The 25381-nt window shown below is 36.2% G+C and overlaps 1 protein-coding gene across 2 annotated transcripts in view; it reads left to right on the top strand.

The window, feature by feature from the left end:
* Positions 1–25381, top strand: part of lrp8 (low density lipoprotein receptor-related protein 8, apolipoprotein e receptor) — a 165794-nt gene that overhangs the window by 101462 nt on the left and 38951 nt on the right. For both annotated transcript variants that reach the window (XM_082137383.1, XM_082137382.1), the window contains exons 5-9: positions 13029–13412; positions 17068–17193; positions 19199–19321; positions 24370–24489; positions 24762–24887. In XM_082137383.1, coding sequence (XP_081993509.1) covers positions 13029–13412; positions 17068–17193; positions 19199–19321; positions 24370–24489; positions 24762–24887 — 879 coding nt within the window. The remainder of the gene's footprint in view (positions 1–13028; positions 13413–17067; positions 17194–19198; positions 19322–24369; positions 24490–24761; positions 24888–25381) is intronic.

Here is a 25381-nt window from a genome sequence, read left to right as displayed (position 1 = left end):
TCTGTATGCCAATCTATCACTGGGAAACGCTCAGCATTAAGCTTTGCGCGTTATTCTGAGTCCATCTGCTTGCCTGCGAGTTTGGTCTTTTACATCACTGTAGTCCATTAAGCTACGTTAAGCGTTGTATGTCCAGCAGGGGAATCCTGAAGTATTGAGGGAAACCCTAGCCTGCATGCAGCACATCGCCACAGTTAAGGCAACTAAACAACCAAGAGAAATATATGTCAACCTCAAAAATGTAACATTGGATCTGTATATCCGCATCGGGGAATAACATTATAATCTCGTTCACGGTAGAGAAAGATGCATGTAGGCTACACAGGAAAAGTAACCGTGAAGACACTGAATTTAACATAAAACAGCCGTTATAATAATCACAAATACACTTACATTGCTGTAAATGAGTTTTATGAATGAAATGAATGACTTGTTCTAACTGTTGCTGGTCTTCAACACGCGCTTTTGCACCATCTGCTGGTGAGGTCGACTAACAGCAGATGGAGAGTGTGCTCGGCAATCTACTGCTTTTCCTGCAGTTCCTGGACGTCAATGTTGAATTTACTGTCGAATTTGAACCACTGAATTTGTGGAAGCGAATTTGCAAAGCGAAATAAAATGGACCGAAAATTGCCTGTTGAATATTATTGGTTGTATTTTTAAACAGTTTGAATATTTTGGAAGTGAAATATGAAAGGTGAATATGGATTATTGAATTTTTAATAATGAAAAGGTGTTTGAAATGTTTTTAATTGAAATATTCACAGCTTAAATATTCAACCATGTTGAATTTCAGCCCATAAAAATGTAAGCACTAAAAATGCAATGCATTAAAATGCAAGCATGGTTAATGCAATGCCTATTTTTTTTTCAAGTAGTGCAATTCAACAGGCTTTTTATTTCAAAAACATTTGACATTATTCTACTTCCATACACTCGCTATTGCACGTGAAGTAAGTGTTTTGAAAACATTATCCATATAAACCCTTCATTTACAGATAAAGCATTATAAAATCATTTATACGGTTTGTGATGCAGCTGCTGTCAGATCCAATACAGTTGACTGCTTCATCTTTCAACAAAAGTTTATTTGCGAACTCTACATTACACTGTCCCTCGTTTACAAAACAAAATGCTCCGAAGAAACATAATCCTCTGATGCTATCCAGGATGCCATTAAAATGAACCATCCACTTGTTTCTGACGCTGATATGCTTCTTAAGTCTGTACAGAGATGCAAACGAGCTGTTTGTACTTGGATGTGTCAAAGTAAACGTTCTTTTAAAATCTATTTCTGGGGCTTTATATTCTAGCTGAACCCCCAGTGTGAGTTTTTATTTTATTTTAGAATGTTTTAATTCCATGCTAAAGCGGCAGCCACACTGTGTGACGGATGTATGGCTTTTATTTTTTTTTTTTTCAAAATATTCACAAATTTGTCAATTATATCATGAACTGTATGATATAGTCCGATTATCAAATATGTGGATGTGGAAGTGAAAGTGTTTTGTTGTTTAAAGACCTTTATAATGATCACGTTAGTTGATCTATAGCGTGCCATGGGAGCTGAATAGTTGTGAAAATCGCTGAGCGCATCCGTTTTTGGCTCAGCGCCAGTCAAAGTGCAAAAGCACGTTTGAATTTAGCAGTGACACACTGAACGTTTGTCACTGCTTCAAAGGGTTAAAATGAATCTCGTTTCGGGGGTGGAGGGGGGACAAATTCAAAACTGAGGGGGCAGTGCATCCTCGTGACGCCGGCCCTGTGTAGACTGTGTCATCGATCATAATGGGTTCTATTAGTAAAGTTATCCTGAATGCCAGTGGGTGGGGCCTATGGTGCAATGATTAATTATTATTATGTAATAAGATGTGTTCTTAACATCACTGCACAACAAAAACAACAACATAACAGCAAAAATAGTCAGCAAGTAGCAAAACACTAACAGCATTATTTATTCATGCTGCAGTTGCATGCTGGGAGGTCAAAAATCACCAGCATTGCTCAAGAGTTTGTTCAGAAACATTTCTTAGGGTAGTTGGAACAATATTTGGGGGAATAGCATTGGTGGTGTTTTGTAGATTCAAAGTTCTTCACAATTCTTAGTGCCCTATGGGCTGAATAAAATGTAAAATCCTTTGCAGGGCATTACACTATAATACATAATGCTAAAAAAAAACATAATACTGTTTTAGTGCTTTAATTTGCTGAAAGGGTCAGCAGTGCCCTTTTAGAAGCTTTACCAGACTCCACACATATGCCTGCTGCATCCACAAAGCCCTTTGTAGTGTGCAAAAGGTTGGAAGATTTACATAAAACATATCTTGTGGAGTCACAGACATGAATAATATACCTCCTAACATCATATTTCCATTTCTGTAGAAGAAAGGCGGTATTTGCCCTCAAACTCAGCGGTCCTTTTGCTCTCTACTCTCTCTTTCCCCTCTATTACCTTAATCTCCAGATACACTGGAAAGGAAGCTTTTAAGTATAAATTATTATCAGTAACCTGCGTTAAAAATGCACAATCAAAGTACCCTTTGCTCTTGTGGAAGCCCTATGAAGAAAGTTTGAAAGGTTTTAATTTCTGAAACTGCGTTTAGGCCGAGAAGGACCCCTGCTGAGGCAGAGCTGTGGCGTTTAGCTCATTATGTGGGTGGAGTTCCATGACGCAAGGGGAAAAAATCCCTCAAAGCCTCAATTCAAACTTTGTCGTTATTGTTATAGTTATCATCCTTGGTGTGAATGCACCTTAATGCTCTCAATGAACTGCTCTGTTTTAGGTTATCACTAAAGCACAAGGCTGGTGGGAACAACTATGGTGGAGAGGGACAATCTGGTGTGAAAACATGCGTTAATTAATTCAAGTCACATCCTTCTGTTTGATTTGTTAGCACTGCACCTGGACAAGAGAGGCAGATATCTCAAATGAGCTGTCAATTTCCAAAAGTTCCACTAAATGTTTAGTTCGGTCTTGTAGTACACCAAGTAAAAGGTCACAGGATGTGATATTCACTCTTGTGAATTGCTGAACTCTGTGTGGACAGAACAAGATTAAGCTCTCAAACAGAAGAGTGACAAACATATTTATCTGCAGTGTGTACTTGGCAATTAAAAATCGATGACTTCCTGTCACTGCAAATGCGTGAACACGTCTTTAAGGGGTTTCTCTTTTTTTTTTTTGCCTCTCAGCTACTTTAATATCTATTAAATGCTCGAGTGTTTGTGTTTTATGATGTAATATAATTTGATTGTAATTATCACCGTTAGATTTGTGTCATGCTGTGGGTGATATTACCCTTGAAAACTCATGACTCTCTCTTTATCATTATGTGTTCCCCACCTCTGCCTCTCATTGTACATCCATAGAGATTAATGTACTGCACAGACACCCACTTGATTCCTGCAGAGTGCAGACCCATCAGAAACTAATTAGGAGAGATACTAAAACATGCTAAAGCAATAAAAAAGAGATTACAAAATGACATTTGTGAAACTCTCGAGGATGTAGACTTTCGAATTGGAAACTTAACTGTTACTTGCTAGAATTAATGCCTTTTTCTAAATTGATTTTACACTTTTCTCCAAACTAAGGTCAGTGGTCTCCAAACAGTTAACACAGCCATCCAAACAGACTCTTAGTTTAGATTTTTTTTTTTATAATAATAAAGTTTAGCATTTTCTTCACATAACACTTTTAATGAACACTGGAAGCTAAACTATTGAAAATAGTTCCTCTCATTTCTGTCTGGCAAGAGAATTTCATTCTCTCAATGTTTTCTCAAGCTTTGGATTTAACGAAAGAACGGATGAACTGTGAATGTTGAATCCACACCTTGACTCAATATCTCTGCAGGCTCTTTATTGCTTGGAGAAGAGTTACCCTGTCAAAGCGTGTGGTCGAACACTTCCCATCTACAGGAACAAATCCAGAATTGAATGCTGTTCCCTCTATTCTTCCTCTACCCGGTCCACACCTCTTCTTTGTCTTCTTCCACTTCTTCCTCTTTTCACCAGGGTCCACATTATTTGTTTGCTCTGAATATTTACACATGACCTCTTTTATGCATAGTGAAGTCACGATAGTTGTGTGGGAAATTTGATAAATTGCATAACTGGTGCTGTGTACATCTAACCTAAAAGCTTTTAACTAAAACTGAAAGCTTTATGATCTGTTGTAAAAGCAAGAACTTTAAATCAGTGTATTTGGAGAAAATGTGTGTGTATTTAGAGAAACTTTGAGTTGTATTTGGAAAAAAAATATGTATGAAATTTGAATACCATCAAGAAACCTTTTTTGTTTTTTACTTATTTACATTTTGCTTAATATATGCTTAGCATTGATAATAATAATAAAACAAATCTTGAGCGTTAAATCAACTTATTAGGGATCATGTGACATAGAAAAATAGAGTAATGGATGCTGAAAATTCAGCTTTGCCAGGTTTTGCCATAGAAACTTTGCCATAGAAAACAGATATTTTAAAATGTAATATTATTTAACAAAGTGACTGTTTTATTGGACAAACCCCAAACTTTTGAAAAGAAGTGAACACTGGAACAACAACTCACTATTTGACCTACATTTAACATATAACTGAATCGCCCATGAAAATCAAACATGAATGTGACGTTGCATTTGCAACTCACTCAGGGTCAGAGGAAGGTCATGTTTGCTGTGTGCATGCTGTAGCCGCTAGCACTGAAACGTAAGCATGTTTACTATGACTGGTACTCAACTGTGAACTCATCTCGTGTAGCTACCTTGGTCACACACCAGAGCCTATTCAATGAATTAAGATCGCATGGAAATTGCAGTCAAGCACTGAGGCGTGTAATGTCGATCATTGCCTTGAGATGACTATGAGAACAGATAAGAGAACCAAGGGGAGCTAGTGACACCCAGTAGATCTTAATGTGGGTGGTTTTGAAGTGCACAGATACAGATAGAAATACTGAGATGGAAGAAAGAAAAGATAGAAAAGACAAACATGTGAACCAGTCTCGTAGTTTTTGGAGAAAGAGGTTATGTGTGGGAGTATATTGTATGCATAGTTGTTTGAGTTTATGTGAATGTGTTATCTTTGCTGTTCTTGGTAAGGCTACAAGCAAACAGTGTTCTCTGTGTCCTCTTTAATATATAAAAGAGTGTGGGTGTACTAAATTGATTCTCTCTGTTCCAAAACCTATTGAGCTGCCTTGCTCTCCAAGCCTACGTAGGCAGCATCCTAAAAGGAACCTAACATGCACTACCATTCAAATGTTTGATGAAAGAAGTCTCTTATGCTCACCAACGCTGCATTTATTTGATTGTTTCTATTTTAATATATTTTAAAATGCAATTTATTCATGTGATGTGAAAGCTGAATTTTCAGCATCATTACTCCAGTCTTCAGTGTCACATGATCCTTCAGAAATCATTCTAATAGGGTGATTTGCTGCTCAAGAAACATTTCTTATTATCAATGTTTTATATATATATTCCAGGCATTTTTGATGAATAGATTACGGAAGCCCTGAACCGCAACATAGGAAAAAAAATCTACAATTACAAGAATAAAGTCGTATCATTTCGAGATTAAAATAAAAATATTTCGACTTTATTCTCGGAATTTTATAATAATTTTATAATATTTCTATACATTTATTTTTTTACGTTGCGGTTCAGGAGATATTTGTTAAAATATAGATTGTTCAAAGAATATCATTTATTTGAAATATAAACTTTTTATAACAATGCAAAAGACTTGTAAACACTGTAACTTTTGATCAATTTAATGCATCCTTGTTCAAATGTATTAATTTCTTCTTCTTCTTTTTTTTTTTTTTTGTAAAAATCTTACTGACCTTAAATTTTTTAACTGTAGTGTAAATATTGATGAAATAATCTATTTCACTAAGAATTTAACTATTTTATTTAAAACTTATATTGCATTTATAATGTATTATGTTATTGTTATATTATCATTATTTTGTACTTTTACATATATAATTTTAAAGTCTGGCATCTTGGATGATTTTTCTCAGAAGCTTGTTGCAGTACATTTTGGTGTTGCCTTGTCCATTTAAGGATGTCTATGTACAGTAGGCAGCTCACTAGGATTTGCAACAGAGCTTCTGTCTTTCTCGCCTTCTTTTTTTTCACTTTTCACCCAGAGAAGGCTTTAGCACTTGTTTGGGTGCTGTGAAAATTCTCATCACTGAAAAACACAACATACAACTCTCTGCTGCTGTTCCACTGAGGAGGGCTTGACCGTAATAATGAAGTATTACAGTATCTGCTGAAGCATTTCCTCAAGGGAGATTCAGTGGGGCTAGATGCGACGCAACCAGAAAATCTATTAATCTGATTATATCAGTATATTCATGATTATTACCAACAGCCAATGTAATTACAGCAAATAATAAATCTGTTTTCATGCATCCATGTAAAATTATAATTACAGCACTGGTGGGAAGTCTAAGCCACACCATGTTTTAGATCTCTATTTGTAATGTTGTTTTTGGTGTTCATTTTATTTCCTGGGTGACATCGAAGATAATGAATTCTGAAATGTGCTGTCTAAAACTGTTAGTCACTTGATGGAAGCATACTGGAATTGACCATGATTCCCAGTGAAATTAATGAATCATTTGCTTTTTGATAATGCCAGAATAAATGTTTTGTTCATTTCAAATCTAGGCGTTAATCATTATTATCACAATCCGATGGGTTTTATTTTATTCCTTTATAGAATATTTTGTGTGCACAGTTGTCTATACAGGAAAGCTTTTGCCCTTTAAGACTTTATGTGGGTGGGAATATTGGTTGTACTCAGCACACAGTTGCATAGGCCAAGGTGTTTGCACCCGTGTAATTCCAGACATTATGCTGAACCCCTTCTATCCCCTGACAATAGCCTGATATTTCTCTTTCATCTGCACTGCCATTTGGTAAGCCACCCAGAGGTAATGCCCCCCACCCCTGGTCAACATATAGCCGCACTTCAGCAAGTGTGAAAACGTCTTTCCTTTCACCGTGAACAGCTGAAGGCTTGGTGCAAAGAGGTTTGTCCAGAGCGCTCTGCTCTAAATGAATTTGTAGCACAGGGGGATCAATCATTTCCAAACTGTATTGCTGCTCTCTCAGTCATTTCTGCATTGTAAAAAAGAACTTGCACTTGTTACCTTGAGGAGCTATTTCTCTTATGAGTCATATTGGGTTATCTAACACATAAAATGACCTTCATTGGTGTCAACCAAGTCAAGTTTGATTATTAATTAATTTCTTTGAGTTGAATAAAACTAGTTAATTTAGATGCTGATACATTTAGGTTAACCTTTAAAGTCAGTTAAAATTCCTATGGAATTAAAATTGTAGTTTTTTTGGCTTTTAGATCATGTGGTTTATTTATATGCTAAATGCTATATGCTAAACCTCAGTTGTTCCTATCCCTAAAGCCCACACCTACCCCGAACCCTAACTATATTGAACCTGCTGAGTAGTAAAGGTGTACTTGAGGTTCTTGGAATGGTTTTGAGTGTGGAAACACAATGAGTACCACACGTCGCGGAGGATGTGAAAGCCCACCCGATCAACACGGGGACATTAAACTATGTATTAATTCCCACTATTAACTACCCATTAGATATTTCCACTTTTCATATATATACAGTATATATATATATATATATATATATATATAATATATATATAAATAAGCAACTCTCCAAGATGAAATGTTATGGGAAAAGAAAGAATAATGGGAATGGATTTTAACCTTGATTTCACTGAGAATTTCACTGAAACAGTAGCTCACTGCCAGCGTTCTAGGTTTATTTTCCTCACACAAGAAGAGTCAGATGCCAGAGCATCTATTGCATCTTTTCCTTCTAAACGCGTTGCTGACTAATGAACCAAACTGACTGCTCACAGAATGACTGGCCTTAACTAATTCCCTGTCCTCTTCAGTTTATCCTTTTTGCAAGTATATCCTCTTTTCTTTACACTGTGCCCACAGGCGATGTTGTCAGCACTGGGAAAAGCATCCAAAGCATCACAGTATTTAGCTGTCTCAGTGTGTTTGTGGCATCTCGTCCCTTCAGCTCAGTGCATCATGGTTACAATCTCTCTCTCCCGGTGGAGGGTAGTCTTTCTCTGATACGGGATACTGTAATATCATGGGCTGATGGAGGACAGTGGTGAACGCACCATTAACTCTGTGCTGACTTATTGCCTCGAGCCATTTGCTGAGCGTAGCATGAGCCTCAACGCTAAAGATGCCCCCGGAGGCTTGTTCTCATAGATATGGGGTGGCCATTTAAACTGTAACTGTTGTGTTAAAAGTGTTCTAGTCTTCTTAAGCATTGCTTTAAAAGGTGAAGTGTGTGCTGTGTTTTTTTTAATATATATTAAAATTATTTATCCTATTCCAGTTTAATGTGCAGAGACAAATATACAGTGAGTTAGGAGCGTTCTTGAAGCGTATTCACTAATTTTCAGTGAGATTCTGAGATATAGAACAATAGCAAGTATGATATTGCTTATATACAACAGTTCAATAAATAAGTTCATATTTAGTAAGTTAGATATATAGCCAGTTTTCTATTTTTATTCTGCCAATGGAAAGAATTCCAAATAAAGCTACAACAGAATCAACCATCCTGGTTGCTCTGGTATTTTGGTTGGCATCTCTGAGCAACACAGGGAAGTGAATCAGAATAAATCAAACTTTTATTGATTGAATTGCTGATTCATTGACTCAATCATAAAGAGTTACTTTTTTTGTCTCCTGATTTATGAAGTGTTTTGAACAAATAGTTTTGGTGGATGACTCAATGAATAACTCAAAGATAGTCATCCTGGGGCATTTACATTACTTATAGAAAGAGTCACTTAAGAATCATGAAACGGGCTACCATCAAAAGCTATATACTGTAAAATGAATTTTTCTCATTTATTTTCTAATTGTATCTAATTGTTATTATACAATAGTTAGTTAGTTAGTTAGTTAGTTAGTTAGTTAGTTAGTTCCAATTATACTACAGGGCCGTTGAATGCTTGAATCTGATTGGTTGACGAACGTTCTAAGGTGTGCATTATTTTCAGGGAAACGCACGGCTAAAGTAGTTCCAGGCAGCTCTTGACCGCATTACAGTTCCATATCACTTCGCGTAGTCAACTGTAATAACGGAAAATAGGATACAATTCATAACAAGAAAAAGCATTTCGCCCCATGCGCTTGATCTGCAATTTTCAATGTCTAGCTTCACAATCAATAGAAACATGCAGTTTAATTTGAATAAATAAACTATAAAGTCCTATCTATAATCAATAGAAAATTAAACTGAATATAGGCTAAATAAATGGATAGTCCTGCAGCACGGATTTTTATTGCAGATAATTTAACAAATAAATAATTATTGATAGGCCAACTTGTTAAAAGGGCTTTGGGTTTAATTTATTTGGCTAGTCTACTGTCATCTGTCAATAATAGAAAAAAAAAAAGAATTAACGAATTAATTAAAACGAATTGAATTAATTAATAAATAATAATATTGACGCACATGCTTTTCTGTCTCATTATTGCAACATCTCTCTCTAATAACTGCATTAATAACTGCATAAAGCCGGGAACACACTTTAAGGCCGGTTATGAATGTAATTTGATACTTATGACTGATCATGTCCAAACGCGTGTTCAGCGCGTTCAGTCTGTGTTCAAAGTCGGTGTTTAAAATCTGCTGCAGTCGATGAAACAGTCAGAGAATGTGTCAGCTAGTCGTGTGTCCCCAGCATTAGTCTGCTATCAGCGGCTCAAACCTCCGTTACTAACTCTGAAATTACGTTTTGGAATTAGCAACGGGGGCATGGGATTAGATGCGTAAGAAATTAGTCCTACATACAAGAGCGTTTTAATGACAAAAACTTTACAAACGTCTTGAAATAGATAATCTGAACAATGTTTCGAGGTGTGGTAACTGTAGTATAAGCGGAATAATTGACTTCAGGCCGTTGAATTATTAGAAAAATAATGCACACCCGAGGTGTAACGGCCACTCCGCTTCGCGTCGTGACCGCATTACCACCTCGGGTGTGCATTATTTTTCTAATAATTCAACGGCCTGTCGTCAATTATTCCTTACATATTCCATGTCTCTCAATTAACACAGGGACAGAAAAGCTGTATGTATTTCACATTCACTTCTCCTATATTTATTTCAGCTCTCTGTTGTTTGCCTGTGTGTGGTTCAAGGTCACAGAGATCTGGCTAATGGAAAGCCCTATCTACTACCTGTCTGTTGTTGGCCCGGGGAATGTGTATTTGACGTTGGTCAGTGAAATTCAATTGACCTGCTTTGAGCTTTCCGTTTTCCCTCTTTTAAAATCTATTCACTGTTGTGCATGACCTCTAAAGGAGATAGCATCAAAATCCACACAGCAGACATATATCAGCAGCCTTTGAATGACGAAGTCAGTCTGGCTCAGAGCTGTGTGTGTTTACTATCTACAATATACTTTTTTCTATAGCTTTTGGAAAGGTGGAAATCCATTTAATCTAAAATTGTTCTTAAAGAAACAGATCGATTTGTTTGTCTGTGTATTTCTATAGGCCTACTGAAATTTCAAGCATTTGTTTGGCCCAAAAGTCATTAATTAGTAAAAACTATTACCAACAACTTAGCATTGAAATATCTGTAAGAGTATCTTTCTAACTGTTATAATATGTTTACAAACTTATAAAATACATTTTTACATTTTCTGACAAAAAAAATATTTAGTGGTCCTTGCCCATGAAAAAGCTAAAGATGCTAACATGCTAAATAGTTTCCAGGACTATGCAGGTGTTCTTAGCACAGTTTTAGAATGTTCTTGTTAGTAGTTAGGGCATTGCAAGATGGTTGCTAGGGTATTGTGGTTGGTTGCTGTTTTCACAACCCTATTCTGATCCCTACAAATGGCTCAGATCCCCTCATCAGTGTAATACTTAGCAAGCACCGTTAATTAATGTTTAGTGTAGGTTTAGTTATTATGTGAATTTATACATTCAGTTGGCATCTGACACTGCAGGTGTATAGAGCCGAATGACTTGATTTTCATTCCAGCTAGCATGTGACAGTACTGTCTAAGATCACTGGTGTATGAAAAAGCTGTCCATGTTTGTTCTGCTGCTCTTTGAGAAGATGTTGTTTTAGGCTGGTGTCTACATCACAGGCCGAGCCCCTTTTCATTTTCACTGCTGTCCTTCTCCCTCAAGAGAAGAGCAGGGTCAGCCAATCCAATCTCCCACTGCTTAGAGCAAACACAACCTTCCATCCCATGCTCTGGACACACAAGAAAGACTAAATCACTCTCCTTTCTTTTAACAACATGCTACGTTTGTTGTCTGCCTTGACCTTGACGGTAGATAATTATAGTAGCTGATAGGCTAGTAGTATAGATATCTACAGATTTCACTCCTGTGTCAAATTTGTCAGAAGATTGTCATTCCAGAAGATGTTATTCCACCCTTTCACCTCAGCTATTCGATAGTCATTGAAGAGACCTTTAAGTGTCTGACAGCAGATGCAGAGGTTGCTTTCCTAATGGACATTGTTGATTCGTTTTTTTTTTGTTTTTTTTTGCCAATTAGGTGCTTGTTGGCTAATCAGCTTTGCAAAACCACAATTAGTAACATATCTCATTGAACATTATTGTAATTGGCTTCAAAAGCAACTAGCGTAGGTGGTGAAATACGAATCAACTGAAGTGCAATGAACAACAAGAATGACCTTTCCGTGAGCAGCACAAATAACATTGATTTCGAGTCCAGCAATACAATTTTGATAATGTCACCATTTTGACGGTGAAAGTGTTTTATGAGCCCCAGCTGCTCTTTGCAGATAGTTTGCATATTTACAGGTTTATCGACGCAAAGTCACAAACAGTCAGGATCGATTGCTATCCCATCCCAACCGCTCAAACACACTAGCACCCGATCACATGCTCGTAAGCCATTTCAAATCCTTTTACAAAACTAGCCCCCATGAATGTAATACCCAGTCGCCTTACAGCTCTTCAGGATGGTTATTCCAACGGGGTGGTTGACCCCATTAAAGAATGGACAGGCATTTACTACAGCACAGTTAAGCCCATTTAGTGTGTGTCGCCAGTGTGGGGCTGAAGTGTGAACCTCAGGTCATCCGCAGCACAGTTGAATCAGTGAGGTCATGGAGCTCACATCAGCACAGAATAGCTCAGAGCTCATGCTACATTTGCCACAAATTTCCAGTGAGCATTACTGTGCGATTCAGTCATTTTACTGTAGTTAAAACCATTTCATTGGTTTGGTCAGCGTTAAATAGAAATCCATAGTTTTTATCCCATCTTTTTATCCACTGATTTAATTGCCATTCCATGAAACAGGGTTCCTTTTTTGTTTGTTTGATAAAATTATGTTATGAATAAAATGAAGTTGGTGTAACATGGGTAGACAGTTTAAATTGGCATTATAAGGCCATAAAACTACAGGTTTTTTTTTGTTTTGTTTTTTTGGAAAGAGATAGTGCTGACTAGTAAGTGCATACTAGTAATGCATATTACTAGGATTTTGGCTGTTTATTAGTACTTCTAAAGCACATATTAATGCCTTATTTTATTATACATTCCTAATCCTACCCAATCCCTACCAATACCGAAATGTAACAACTACCTTACTGACTATTAATAAGCAGTAATTAGGAGTTTGAGGCAAAAGTCGTAGTTAATAGTTAGTTAATAGTGAGAATTGGACCCTAATCTAAAGTGTGACCGAATTAGATGCTGATATTTCTACAAATATCCTCTTTTCAATTATCAATTCAATATCTCAAACACAAATGTAAAGGAAAAAAAAAACCTTGAAAGGGAGACTTTAGCTTGTCCTTGACCATTTTACTTCCTGAAGAATGATAATGTCATTATGACAACGTTTTATAAGGAATGGTTCATTATGACAAAAAGGAACTTTTTGAGGAGACTTGACCTTTTAAGACTTTGTGCTAATAAAGTACACTGTTCTTTTTTCCAGACGCCAAGGCTTGCCCTTCTAAAGAGTTCCAGTGCCGTAACCGTCTGTGCGTGGCTCCCACGTTCGTCTGTGACGGAGATGATGACTGCGGCGACGGCAGCGATGAGGAGAAGTGCACGGCGGCCACCGCCAGCACCTGCGGCCCGCATGAGTTCCGCTGTAACGACTCTGAGTGTATCCCAACGCCGTGGAGCTGCGACGGAGACCCCGACTGCAAAGACAAGTCAGACGAATCTCTGGAGCGGTGCAGTCGTAGGACGGAGCCTCAAAAGCCCCATTGCTCTGCAGGGGAGTTTCGGTGCAGGAGCGGAGAGTGCATTCACCTTAACTGGAAATGCGACGGGGATGTAGACTGCAAAGACAAGTCTGATGAGGCCAACTGTCGTAAGTGTACAAGAACACTTAATGTCTTTAATATATTGATAACTGTTATCATTCTCAAGCACATGTTTCCTAAGGTATTAACATTGGTGCGGCTTGCTGCATGGTGAATGAGTTAATTAATTGAATTAATAATCAGTTTTACCACTTGGCTGCATTACATGCCTCCTTAATGCTGCGTACATGCTGTTCATATCATTATTTTTATTCTAAATTACTATCACGTGCTAGAAAAGCAGTAAAGCAGACTTTGTACTCATGGAAAATGTTGTTCATTTAGAATCAGGCCCCTATTGTCTGTTCATTCTAATCTGTTAACAAACATGCATTGCACACATAACAGCAAAATCATTACGTTTTTTTTGGTTCATAGCCTCACAAGGTCAGTGTATTGACTTTGCTTAAAATAATGTTCTCAAAAAATGCTAGTAAAATGTATCTTTATTTCTGTCTGTTAAAGTGTATATAATTAGAAATGTCATTTTAACATGTTGATTTAGTACAACTTAAAAGATTGACACTGTTTTGAACATGCTGCACTGTTGACTTCCAAAGCCTCTTTTTGTAATGCCTATTCAATCCTTTGCCACAATAATTAAATGTCTTTGGAAAATGTTAATTGATGCATGCAAATAAGCCGATTAATTAATTGCCATATCGTAATTTATCATGTTTTTAATTGATTTATAATATTATCGAATTGGAGTCAGTCAGTGTGAATGTTTATTAACTTTATATTTGAAAGATTGGTTTCTCGATGAAGCACTAGGAAACAATCATGTGTTTGTTTGAGCACATGTAATCCTGAACACACAAAACAAGAAGCTGACAATTGTTTGTTTTCATGTGCATGCTAATGCAGGGTATGTGCCCACAGATGTGTACAGTTTGTTTTAGCATGTGTGTGTGTTTGAGATAATGATGTTCTTTGTCCATGGGTGCCATGTAAACTACTGTGGTAGCAGCATGGTAATGTGCCCGAATCTTGTTGGTTGCTAGGCAACAAGTGTGTTTTGAGGAATGGCAGAGTGCTCTCAGAGTTGTCTCACTGTAGGATTCCTGTAGAGAATTGTGTGCCCTCCCCAATATTCTATTTGTCACCAAAGTCATATTTTGGTAATTTTGCATTATCATTTATTGGGTTTAGATTCAATATTTTTTCTTTGCGGGTAAAGGTGTTTTTTATGTTATTTCCAGTGTTATTTTATGTATTATTTGTATATAAGCATCAAAATATTTGTTTTGGTAACACTTTATTTGAGTTGACATGGTTACAAGTTACTATGTTCTTACTATAGTAATAACACTAAATTATGCATAATTAAAACTAACCCTAAACCAAATCCTAACTGTAACTCTATAGAAAGTTAATGTAGTTAATTGATATCACTCAGTACTTATTTGGAGTAAGTACAATGTAACTACATCACATTCACATTAAGTGTAACCTTTGTTTTGTTTTATTTTTGTAATATTTTGAATTACCTTTTATTTTTATATTTTCATTTCATTATCATGTGTTTTTTTGTATCATGAGTTTTTGATAAAAAAAAAAGAGTTCAGTTTTAGTTTTAAACTTAGTTGTTCAACTTAAACTTTGTGTCCACCAAGTAAGATGCATTCATATATAATTTAACTGATTAATATTATTGTAGTAATATTTTGCTTCTCACTCAAATCTATTTTGTTTCAAGGATGGTTAGATTTTTTTTTTTACAGGAAAACAGGACAAATATATAAGCCAAAAGTATACAGTGTATAGTGGCAGTGTATATGTTTATTTAAAGAATATAACGGCTCAGACTGGTAATTACGACACACATGGACACAGCGTGGCTGCTCTTTTACTCACTTCGGTATTCACCGAATTAACCCTGGAATTGTTTTCAGAAACACAAGTAACATTGTGCATTATTGGAAATGTAGTTAAATTTGCAGCGTTAACAAAATGCACAATAATATGCTCTCCTGAAATTGATCACAGAGGATGTTCTCCATCCGCAGCTCCTCTAAAGTACACTGTATGAAAGATTAAAGGGATTTTAAAAGCTGAAACTGAGAAATTAAGACCTTTCTTTTCCGAACAGCACATTTGTCTTTCCTCAGTGTGATCCCTTATGCCCCAAAGTAACTGATTGTTTTTAATGTTCAGAGCTTTTTTCTGAGGAAACTCTCTTGCAAATAAGCTTTTACTTTGAGATCTGACAGGAGGTAAAAGCCAAAACCATTTGCTGTTTTACAACTAAAGCTTCACACACATGCATGTGGGATGGGTGATTATTATAAAAGTTTGATGGTGAGTGCTTTAGTATGCATGTTTTTATTTGACAGTTTTATCTGACAACTCATCTCATGGCTTTACCTTAGTCCTTTACATTTACATTTGTTTAATTGGCACATTCTTTTATCTAAAGAGACTTATATTCAGTGTTGGGGGAAATTACTTTTAAAAGTAATGCGTTACAATATTGCTTTACTCCCAAAAAGTAGCAAATTGTGTTACAATGTTTTTTTTATGGAAAGTAATGCATTACATTACTTTTACGTTACTTTTTGATTTCTGGGCTGGACTTGTTTAAAAAAAAAAAGAAAAGAAAAAAAGAATGTTCTGAAAAAGAAAAAAAGAATGTTCTAAAAAAGGCAAATGTAAAGGCCCTTTCCAACCAAAACTGAAATTTATAAGCATCAGGCAAAAGGACATACAAATTCACGCCTGCACAATAGAGGGCCGTAGCAGTAAAAAATTTACAAAAACAAATTTTTGCTTATTTATATGGTTGAATTGGATCATTGAATGTCAGCAGCAAAGACATTGGTTAACAAAGTGAGATTAAATACATAAAGTATATTAGTATTATTTAAAATGTAATTATTGCAGGTTTGCATAATATTGAGTTTGCATTTCAAAGTTTTTACTCATTTTGAGGAATACTGAATCTGTTTTTGTGAAAGTGAGATGAGTAAATGCATGCTCACATTTAGTCTAGAACTGCAATAAGCATCATGTTTACACAGCCAAACAACGTCTCTGCACTTACTCCTCATTTCTCTCAACATGTGGACAGGAGAGGTGTCAGTCAATAAATGGGAAATCAAAGTAACTTCTGTTACTTATTTGAAAAAGATTAACTATTTTGTTGTAAATTTAAAAGTAATGCTTTACTCATTATTTGATAAAAGTCATCTGATTACGTAACTTTTGTCACTTGTAATGCGTTAGCCCCAATACTGCTTATAGCTGCAGTGTACATTTGCGATGGACAGATATATGATGCTGACAGATGTCTTGAGAGTAGAATTATTTAATGCAATACAATACTTATATATATTTAATATAATATAATAGTACAGTAGCAAATAAGATATGCAAAAAAAAGAATTTATTATATATTATAATAATTTAAAGATTTTTGTTTTGTTTCCGAAAGTAAACGGTAACAGTAAACAGCAACTTGTTGTCAGCAGTTGTGCTGCTTAATTTTTCTTTGAAGACCATGATGCAAATTTATTATTTTATTTTTTTGTAAATTATTTGCTCAAAATTGACCTGCACTATCTTTTGACCTGATTGTCAGTAGACTAATTCAGTAGATAACTGACACTAGGTGGAATGACCACATGATTGATAGTCCTACATAAACATGCTTCTGTCTTACAGCTGTGCTGACCTGCCGTCCTGATGAGTTCCAGTGCGGCGACGGCTCCTGCATTCACGGCACTAAACAGTGTAACAAAGTGCACGACTGTCCAGATTTCAGCGACGAGGCTGGCTGCATCAACAAAAGTGAGTAACTTCAACAGTCTCCCTCTCTCTTCACCCTCTCTCTTTTGATTAGCCTCTTCTAGCAGCATTTTGAGTGAAGATGAAAGAGTAGAGTGCACCCGGCCAATTATGTAGCCCCAATCAAGTTTGCATTCACACAAAGCACTACAAGACCAAACAGATGTACTCCTACATGATTCCAGAGTTTCAGGGCACACTTCCCATATGGCAGCTTCAATCAAATTCACCTCAAAAGATTAATTATCCAATGGCTACAGAGTACCTGGTTAGTGAAGCAAAACATGATTTAAGTAGGACATTGGATCAATGAAAGAGTAGGATCAACATTCTTTGCTGGTCTTGGAACAACATTCCTGTCAACCAATCAATGATCTGTGATTAGGTTTAGACATAGAATTAGGGCTATGGTTGGTTGATAGGAAGGTTCTTCCAAGACCAGGCAGAAAACAATGTTTATCCTAGATCATTACCTGTATGGATAAATTATGTTGCAAAAATTCTCTCATTTAATTACCCTCATGTCATTCCAATTGACTTGCTTCTTTTCCTGAAACGCAAAGATATTTGACAGAATGTGCTCAGTGCTTCCATACTCTACTGTACTTTTTTTTCAACAAGGGTGCTTTAAATGGATCAAACATGCCAATCAAGACATTTATAATGTTTCAAAAGATTTAAGAATTAATAAAAAATGATAATGATTTCCACAAATATATTAAGCAGCACAACTGTTTTCAACATTGATAATAATTATACAAATGTGACTTGAGCACCAAATCAGCATATTAGAATTATTTCTGAAGGGTCATTTTACACTGGCTGCAGTAATGGCTGCTGAAAATTCAGATTGCTATCACAGGAATAAATTATATTTAGAAATTTGTTAAAATAGAAAACATTTATTTTAAAGTGTTATCCTTGTTCACAATATTACAGCTTTATGGTATTTTTTGATCAAATAAATGCAGTCTTGGTGAGCATAAGAGACTTCTTTAAAAAAAAATTTTGGGGGGAATTTTTGGATATTCACCAACCCCAAACTTTTGAACGCTATTGTCCTTTGAAACATACTGTGACCAATCAAGATCCAAAAAGGACACATACGTACTAAATAAGTAGTCACTTTTAATTTATGCATTATGTTCCATATCTTTTGAAGCCTTAGATTCTAGTCTGTTTTTCACACAGAGCTATTATAATGGTTTTAGAAGATTTGAGATATGGTGTTAAAGTCCCTGTGTAGTCAGTATCCCTTTTTGAATGACATATTTAAACATCTTTTCCTGTGAATTTTTTTATTCATGCCTTAAAATAGCTTGAATGTAACTCTACACCCTTGCTTCATTTAGTACACGGATCCATAAATGTGCTAATGAGCCCTGCCTCCAATCACTCACACCATTTCAGGGATCCACTCGCTCAACTTTACTGTAGTAAACGTTACACAATGGCGAGTGGAAATACTGGTTTAAATCAACCATAAATGTTTGAACCAGAAACTGATTCAGAAGAAGTGGAAGAGTGAATTATACAGGTAGTTAATGATGAAATGCTGAAGCCCGCCCACACGTTGACATAATTGGTTACAAGATATTTTGTGACGTAAGGAACAACGACAATTTCAAACCACATTTTTGAGACCGTCTTTTTTTCACGGCAGTTTTAAGGAGAAAATACTCAGCAATGGTATTGATTAATGAATTTGCACATGGTTTGTCTAAAAAGCATATTAAAAATGCCACATAAACATATAAACAACATTAAAAACTTTATTTTTACCACAGGGAGTCTTTAAATTACATGCACTACTTTTATGGTGCTTTTATGTACTTGTTTTGAGCTTGAAGTGTGACTTCAAGCGTTTGAAGCCTCTTGTCACGGTCTATTATCATTGAATGGCAAAGTGCAATATGAACATTCATGCAATGAGTGTCATTTGAAAATGTGTTTTGTTTAACGCCGTTTCATATTTTGTGCTCTCCATACATCATTGTGTCCTTCACAGCCACCAAATGTGAAGGTCCACTGAAGTTCATGTGTAAGAGCGGGGAGTGTGTTGATAGCAGCAAAGTGTGCGACAGTATCAAGGACTGCAAGGACTCGTCTGATGAGCCCGTGAAGGAGTGCGGTGAGTTGAGCCACTTTTGCACAAATACACAAATGCGTAAATTTTTTTATAAAAAATGGTTTATTGTTGTAGTTATATTTTACTTAGTTTCAGACTTTGGGACTTTTATTTTATATGAGTTTATTTTATTTAGTTGTATAGGACTTTTATGTAAGTTGTGTGATTATTTTATTGTTTTAGTGTGGAAAGCCAAAGATCAAATTTTACAATTTAAAATATTTCAGAGATGAAAACATTGCATTCCATATGTGTATGGCAAATGAAGTGGCCAGCAGCCAGTGATAGGGTTAGCTTTTTCTTTCTCACTAATAACACTGAATTTGGAGAGGGAAAACTGATCCTAGACCAGCATTTAAGCTTATAGCAGTGTTGGCTTATTAGGGGCTTCACTTGATCAAGGGCCAACAATCCACAGAGGGATCATTATGATCAAAGTGTGAGTCTTCCCTCAGGCGCAATCATACATGGTGAACAGCATGCTCTCCTCTCCAGAGAGAATGCAGGTTCCCATAGATCTCTTTTTCCTTTTTCTATTTTCTTATCTTTCATCACACTGTGGAAGTGGACTTTTTCTTCAGTGATAAGTTGTAGCTGAAAATGCCATATATTTTCTATGTGGAGTGTGTATTTTTTTATGTTAAAATGCATTCTTCTGAACTGAAGAGTGTAGATGCTTAAGTGGGGCTCATTTTGTTTGAGCTGTTTAAGATCTCAACTTATGGCTCAACTACCTACAGTATTTGCGCAAGTAATGGCAGATGGAATCGTTGTTTGTTCATCATACCGAATGCAACTATTTCTCATATTTAGCCTTATTGTAAAGCAGTGTTATTTTAGTATTTGATTTTGTATACAATTATAGTTTTTATTAGTATTTTACATTTTGAATGGCTTTTATTTTTAGATTTTTCATTTTTTCATTTCATTTTAGGAACATTTTTACTCATTTTGCTATGGGCGATTTTAATTACTATTTTGATTTAAGTTATATTTATTTCAGGTTTAGTTTTTATTTATTTACAGATAGTAATTGTAGTGCTTCAACTTCAAATTTCATTCAAAGCAACATTGCTAATTTTCATTCAGTTTTCATCTAATATTTTTTATTTTATTTTGTCTTTATTTCAGTTAAAAAAAATTTAAATACTTTTACTTTTAGTTAACTATAATAACCCTGTTGTAAAAGTTTACATACTTTCCTAAGCAATCACATTTTGACTGGAAGACAATCAATTGAGTAAAAAAAGTCCCAAAGACTAAAGCACTCCAAGATGAATACCTGGTGTGAAAATTTGATGCCATAAGCATTTTTATTTGAATAAACAACCATTAATGTGTCTGTTCAGACTGTCAATGTGAGAGATTTTTTACTGAGAAATGTTCAAATATCTTTTCCAACACACTGCAAAGAAAACTGATCAACCAATAGGATTTGTGCTGTTAGTCAAATGCCCAGAACTGCTGCTGTTACATAAAACTATAGCATGGTGATGCTCACAAACAGTATTCTGCTGTGCAACAGGCTCAGATAAAAGGCATATAGTGACAAGAATATTTGTCTTGTGCGTAGTCACCTTGCAACCACCCAGAACACGCTAGCAAGCACCTAGCAACTACTCAAAATAGTTATCTGCTCAGTAATGCCCTAACAACCACCCACAACACTGTAAAATAATGGTGGTGAGGTGTACAGTGGTAAAACCACCCACGTTTTCTTCATAAAATGTAAAAACCGAGTTATTTTGGCTGTTCGGTTTGGTATTGCTATGACACATCTGTATGTTAATGTGATCGATATGGTATTTAGGACCATATATTATCTCATAGGACTCTCTTTCTTTCCCTGGTTATGTTGGCTCTTGTATCAATCTTAAATGTAAAATACATCTTCCCACAGTGGCTCTTCAGTATAGTCTTAATTTCCTTGTGGGTCCCTCCACTCAACAGATGAGATTAGTACAGGCACCTAACGCACGACAGATGCCCCCCTTTGAGCCCTGTGCATTCTGGATCGGCTCCAAGTGGGCCACTGCAGCTATGCATGCTAAATCACTAGGACTGGTGCCAGGGATTACGCTTATACCACATTCAATAGTGCATCCTTTACTTGTTATACATGATTCATATATGGCCTGGAGAAAATACTGTTCCTGGCTTGTCGGAGAGCGTCTCTCACTCGATTTTTGAGTGTGCTTTTCTCTTGCTCGCTATCTAGGTCTTTGTCCTGTCTCCTTTCATTCTACTGTCTTTCCCTTATTTCACTTGAACTTCCTGTGATGTTGCTGTCCTCCGTCTATCTCCTTCTGTCAGCTGTTCCTCAGCATTAGCATCAGCTATTCTTCTCTTTCTCGCCTTCTCTTGCTGTCTTTCTTCCTCCACCCGTCTTTTTGTTGTTGTTCTGTCAGGCTGGTTTATGCGTTTCTTGTGTTATACATGCACACCAAGTCACATTAATATCCACAAACAAATAGAATGAATGAATGAATTGATTTATTTACCGTACAAATTATTTATTCTTTTTATTGGCTTTGTAAATTATATATATATATATATATATATATATACATATACATATACATATACATATATATACATATATATATATATATATATATGAAGAGTTCAGATGCAAAAGCCTCTAAATGCCATCTGAAATTCTCTTATAGAATGATAATTTTTTTATCAAGCTTGTTATTTAAGTTCAGTAATTTCACTTAAATGACAATTAATAGGTAATCTTCATTGCCATTTAAGTGAAATTATTGAATTTAAATATACGAGCTTGATAAAAATGATCATTCTATAAGAAAATTTCAGATGGCATTTAGAGGTTTTTGCATCTGAACTCTTCATATATATATATATATATACATATACATATACATATATATATATATATATATATATAAATATATATATATATATATATATATATATATATATATATATATACATACAGTGAGGAAAATAAGTATTTGAACACCCTGCTATTTTGCAAGTTCTCCCACTTGGAAATCATGGAGGGGTCTGAAATTGTCATCGTAGGTGCATGTCCACTGTGAGAGACATAATCTAAAAAAAAAAATCCAGAAATCACAATATATGATTTTTTAACTATTTATTTGTATGATACAGCTGCAAATAAGTATTTGAACACCTGTCTATCAGCTAGAATTCTGACCCTCAAAGACCTGTTAGTCTGCCTTTAAAATGTCCACCTCCACTCCATTTATTATCCTAAATTAGTTGCACCTGTTTGAGGTCGTTAGCTGCATAAAGACACCTGTCCACCCCATACAATCAGTAAGAATCCAACTACTAACATGGCCAAGACCAAAGAGCTGTCCAAAGACACTAGAGACAAAATTGTACACCTCCACAAGGCTGGAAAGGGCTATGGGGAAATTGCCAAGCAGCTTGGTGAAAAAAGGTCCACTGTTGGAGCAATCATTAGAAAATGGAAGAAGCTAAACATGACTGTCAATCTCCCTCGGACTGGGGCTCCATGCAAGATCTCACCTCGTGGGGTCTCAATGATCCTAAGAAAGGTGAGAAATCAGCCCAGAACTACACGGGAGGAGCTGGTCAATGACCTGAAAAGAGCTGGGACCACCGTTTCCAAGGTTACTGTTGGTAATACACTAAGACGTCATGGTTTGAAATCATGCATGGCACGGAAGGTTCCCCTGCTTAAACCAGCACATGTCAAGGCCCGTCTTAAGTTTGCCAATGACCATTTGGATGATCCAGAGGAGTCATGGGAGAAAGTCATGTGGTCAGATGAGACCAAAATATAACTTTTTGGTCATAATTCCACTAAACGTGTTTGGAGGAAGAAGAATGATGAGTACCATCCCAAGAACACCATCCCTACTGTGAAGCATGGGGGTGGTAGCATCATGCTTTGGGGGTGTTTTTCTGCACATGGGACAGGGCGACTGCACTGTATTAAGGAGAGGATGACCGGGGCCATGTATTGCGAGATTTTGGGGAACAACCTCCTTCCCTCAGTTAGAGCATTGAAGATGGGTCGAGGCTGGGTCTTTCAACATGACAATGACCCGAAGCACACAGCCAGGATATCCAAGGAGTGGCTCTGTAAGAAGCATATCAAGGTTCTGGCGTGGCCTAGCCAGTCTCCAGACCTAAACCCAATAGAGAATCTTTGGAGGGAGCTCAAACTCCGTGTTTCTCAGCGACAGCCCAGAAACCTGACTGATCTAGAGAAGATCTGTGTGGAGGAGTGGGCCAAAATCCCTCCTGCAGTGTGTGCAAACCTGGTGAAAAACTACAGGAAACGTTTGACCTCTGTAATTGCAAAAAAACACTTGATTTTCTCAGGTGCAAATACTTATTTGCAGCTGTATCATACAAATAAATAGTTAAAAAATCATACATTGTGGTTTCTGGATGTATTATAATATATATTATATAATATATATTATTTGCTTGCTACAATAAATATTCGTTTTTTCAGAGTTATTATTATCATTCTTCTATGAGAGATGTCAACTGTAAAAAAATAAAACTGCTGTTTACATGACATTTGTGGACAAGGTTTTGAAGTTTCAGGCTGAAAAGTTTAAGTTAATTTGCAATAAATCTGTGGTTGAGTCTTAAATAGGTTAATAAAACAGGAGTTAAACCTTCTTGTGGTAATTGTGGTAATATTTTGTTTCTTTTTATTGGGTCAATAAGAGCAGACATAATGTAGAGATGAAAAGTGATATATGTGTATTCTCCCTGTCATCTGTAATGGAGGGAGCCATCACCCAAAGCCCAAATGTGTTGCTCAGAGAAGAGTTATCGAGTGTAATAATGGCAAGACCTTTGCCATATTACTCTGTCAGTCTTTCAGTTAGATTGCACTTACCTCATCACTTTCTCATAAAGTCTTCACACAAACATGAAGCTCAACCAAGAAAATTAGAAAGAAACAGTCCACCATTAGCTGCGGTCAATGTTGCCATGGGTACTTTCAGTCCAATTCCTGCTAGGTATGCTGACCTTTGACACCACCTTTCTTGTTTTGTTTTTTTCTGTCATAGGTCTGAATGAATGTGCCATTAGCAATGGCGGCTGCTCTCACATATGTAAGGACCGTCAGATTGGCTATGAGTGTGAATGCCTCTCGGGCTACAAGCTCCTGGACAAGAAGACTTGCGGAGGTAACATGAATTTTATCTTAGATACCAACATTTTTATGCTGTGCAAGACTACATTTTCCCCATTTTCCCAAGAGCCCTCTGTTGTTCCTGCATTGTGAACATCTATGATTTGTTTACTCTCAGCGTCATCACTTTGAAATTGATAGTAGAGAAATCCCCAGATGGTGTTTTAAAGCATCATTTATCTTGTCTGTGGACACTGCACTACAAAAGCCTCTGTTCTCGGTGTATCTCTGCTCTGTTACTAATGCTTTTCTGATGGTCCTCTCCAGACATAGACGAATGCGAGAACCCTGACGCCTGCAGTCAAATATGTATCAACCTCAAAGGCGACTACAAATGTGAATGCTACGAGGGCTACGAGATGGACCCAGTTACAAAGACGTGTAAAGCAGTGGGTAAGACACTTAGCTTACAAAAGCATCTCCATCCATCACTATTCTGGACCAGGATCCAAAATAAACACTTTTTTTCACATACTAATGGTGGGAGAAATTTTAACCATGACATTTTTGTTTATCAGATATGAGATATTTGTTTAAAAATGTGAATTTTTTTGTCCATATAATTATGGAATTATTTAGCTTTTCAAAAAAGGGGAAATAACTTTGAAAATATCTGGATTTCTTTATTAATTACTTAGTTTTGTCAATAGCTGTGACAAACATAATAAAAATTATTTACAGATGTTTTCAAAGTTATTTTTAATCAGATCTAAGTTTTAGGTTGACGCAGACAGCAGAGAATAGACTGAACACATGACTGTTACATACGTGTGACATGCTTAATGTTATTGAGCGCAATGCAAAGTACTCACACGCACAGGAATCCGCCTATCGGACAGCTCGTAAAAAAAGCAGCTTATATCGCCAAACATACACAAAATTATGTC

This window comes from Leuciscus leuciscus (assembly GCF_965113295.1).
Source record: "Leuciscus leuciscus genome assembly, chromosome: 14".
NCBI classification, from domain to species: domain Eukaryota; kingdom Metazoa; phylum Chordata; class Actinopteri; order Cypriniformes; family Leuciscidae; genus Leuciscus; species Leuciscus leuciscus.
This window is presented reverse-complemented; position numbering and strand designations above follow the sequence as displayed.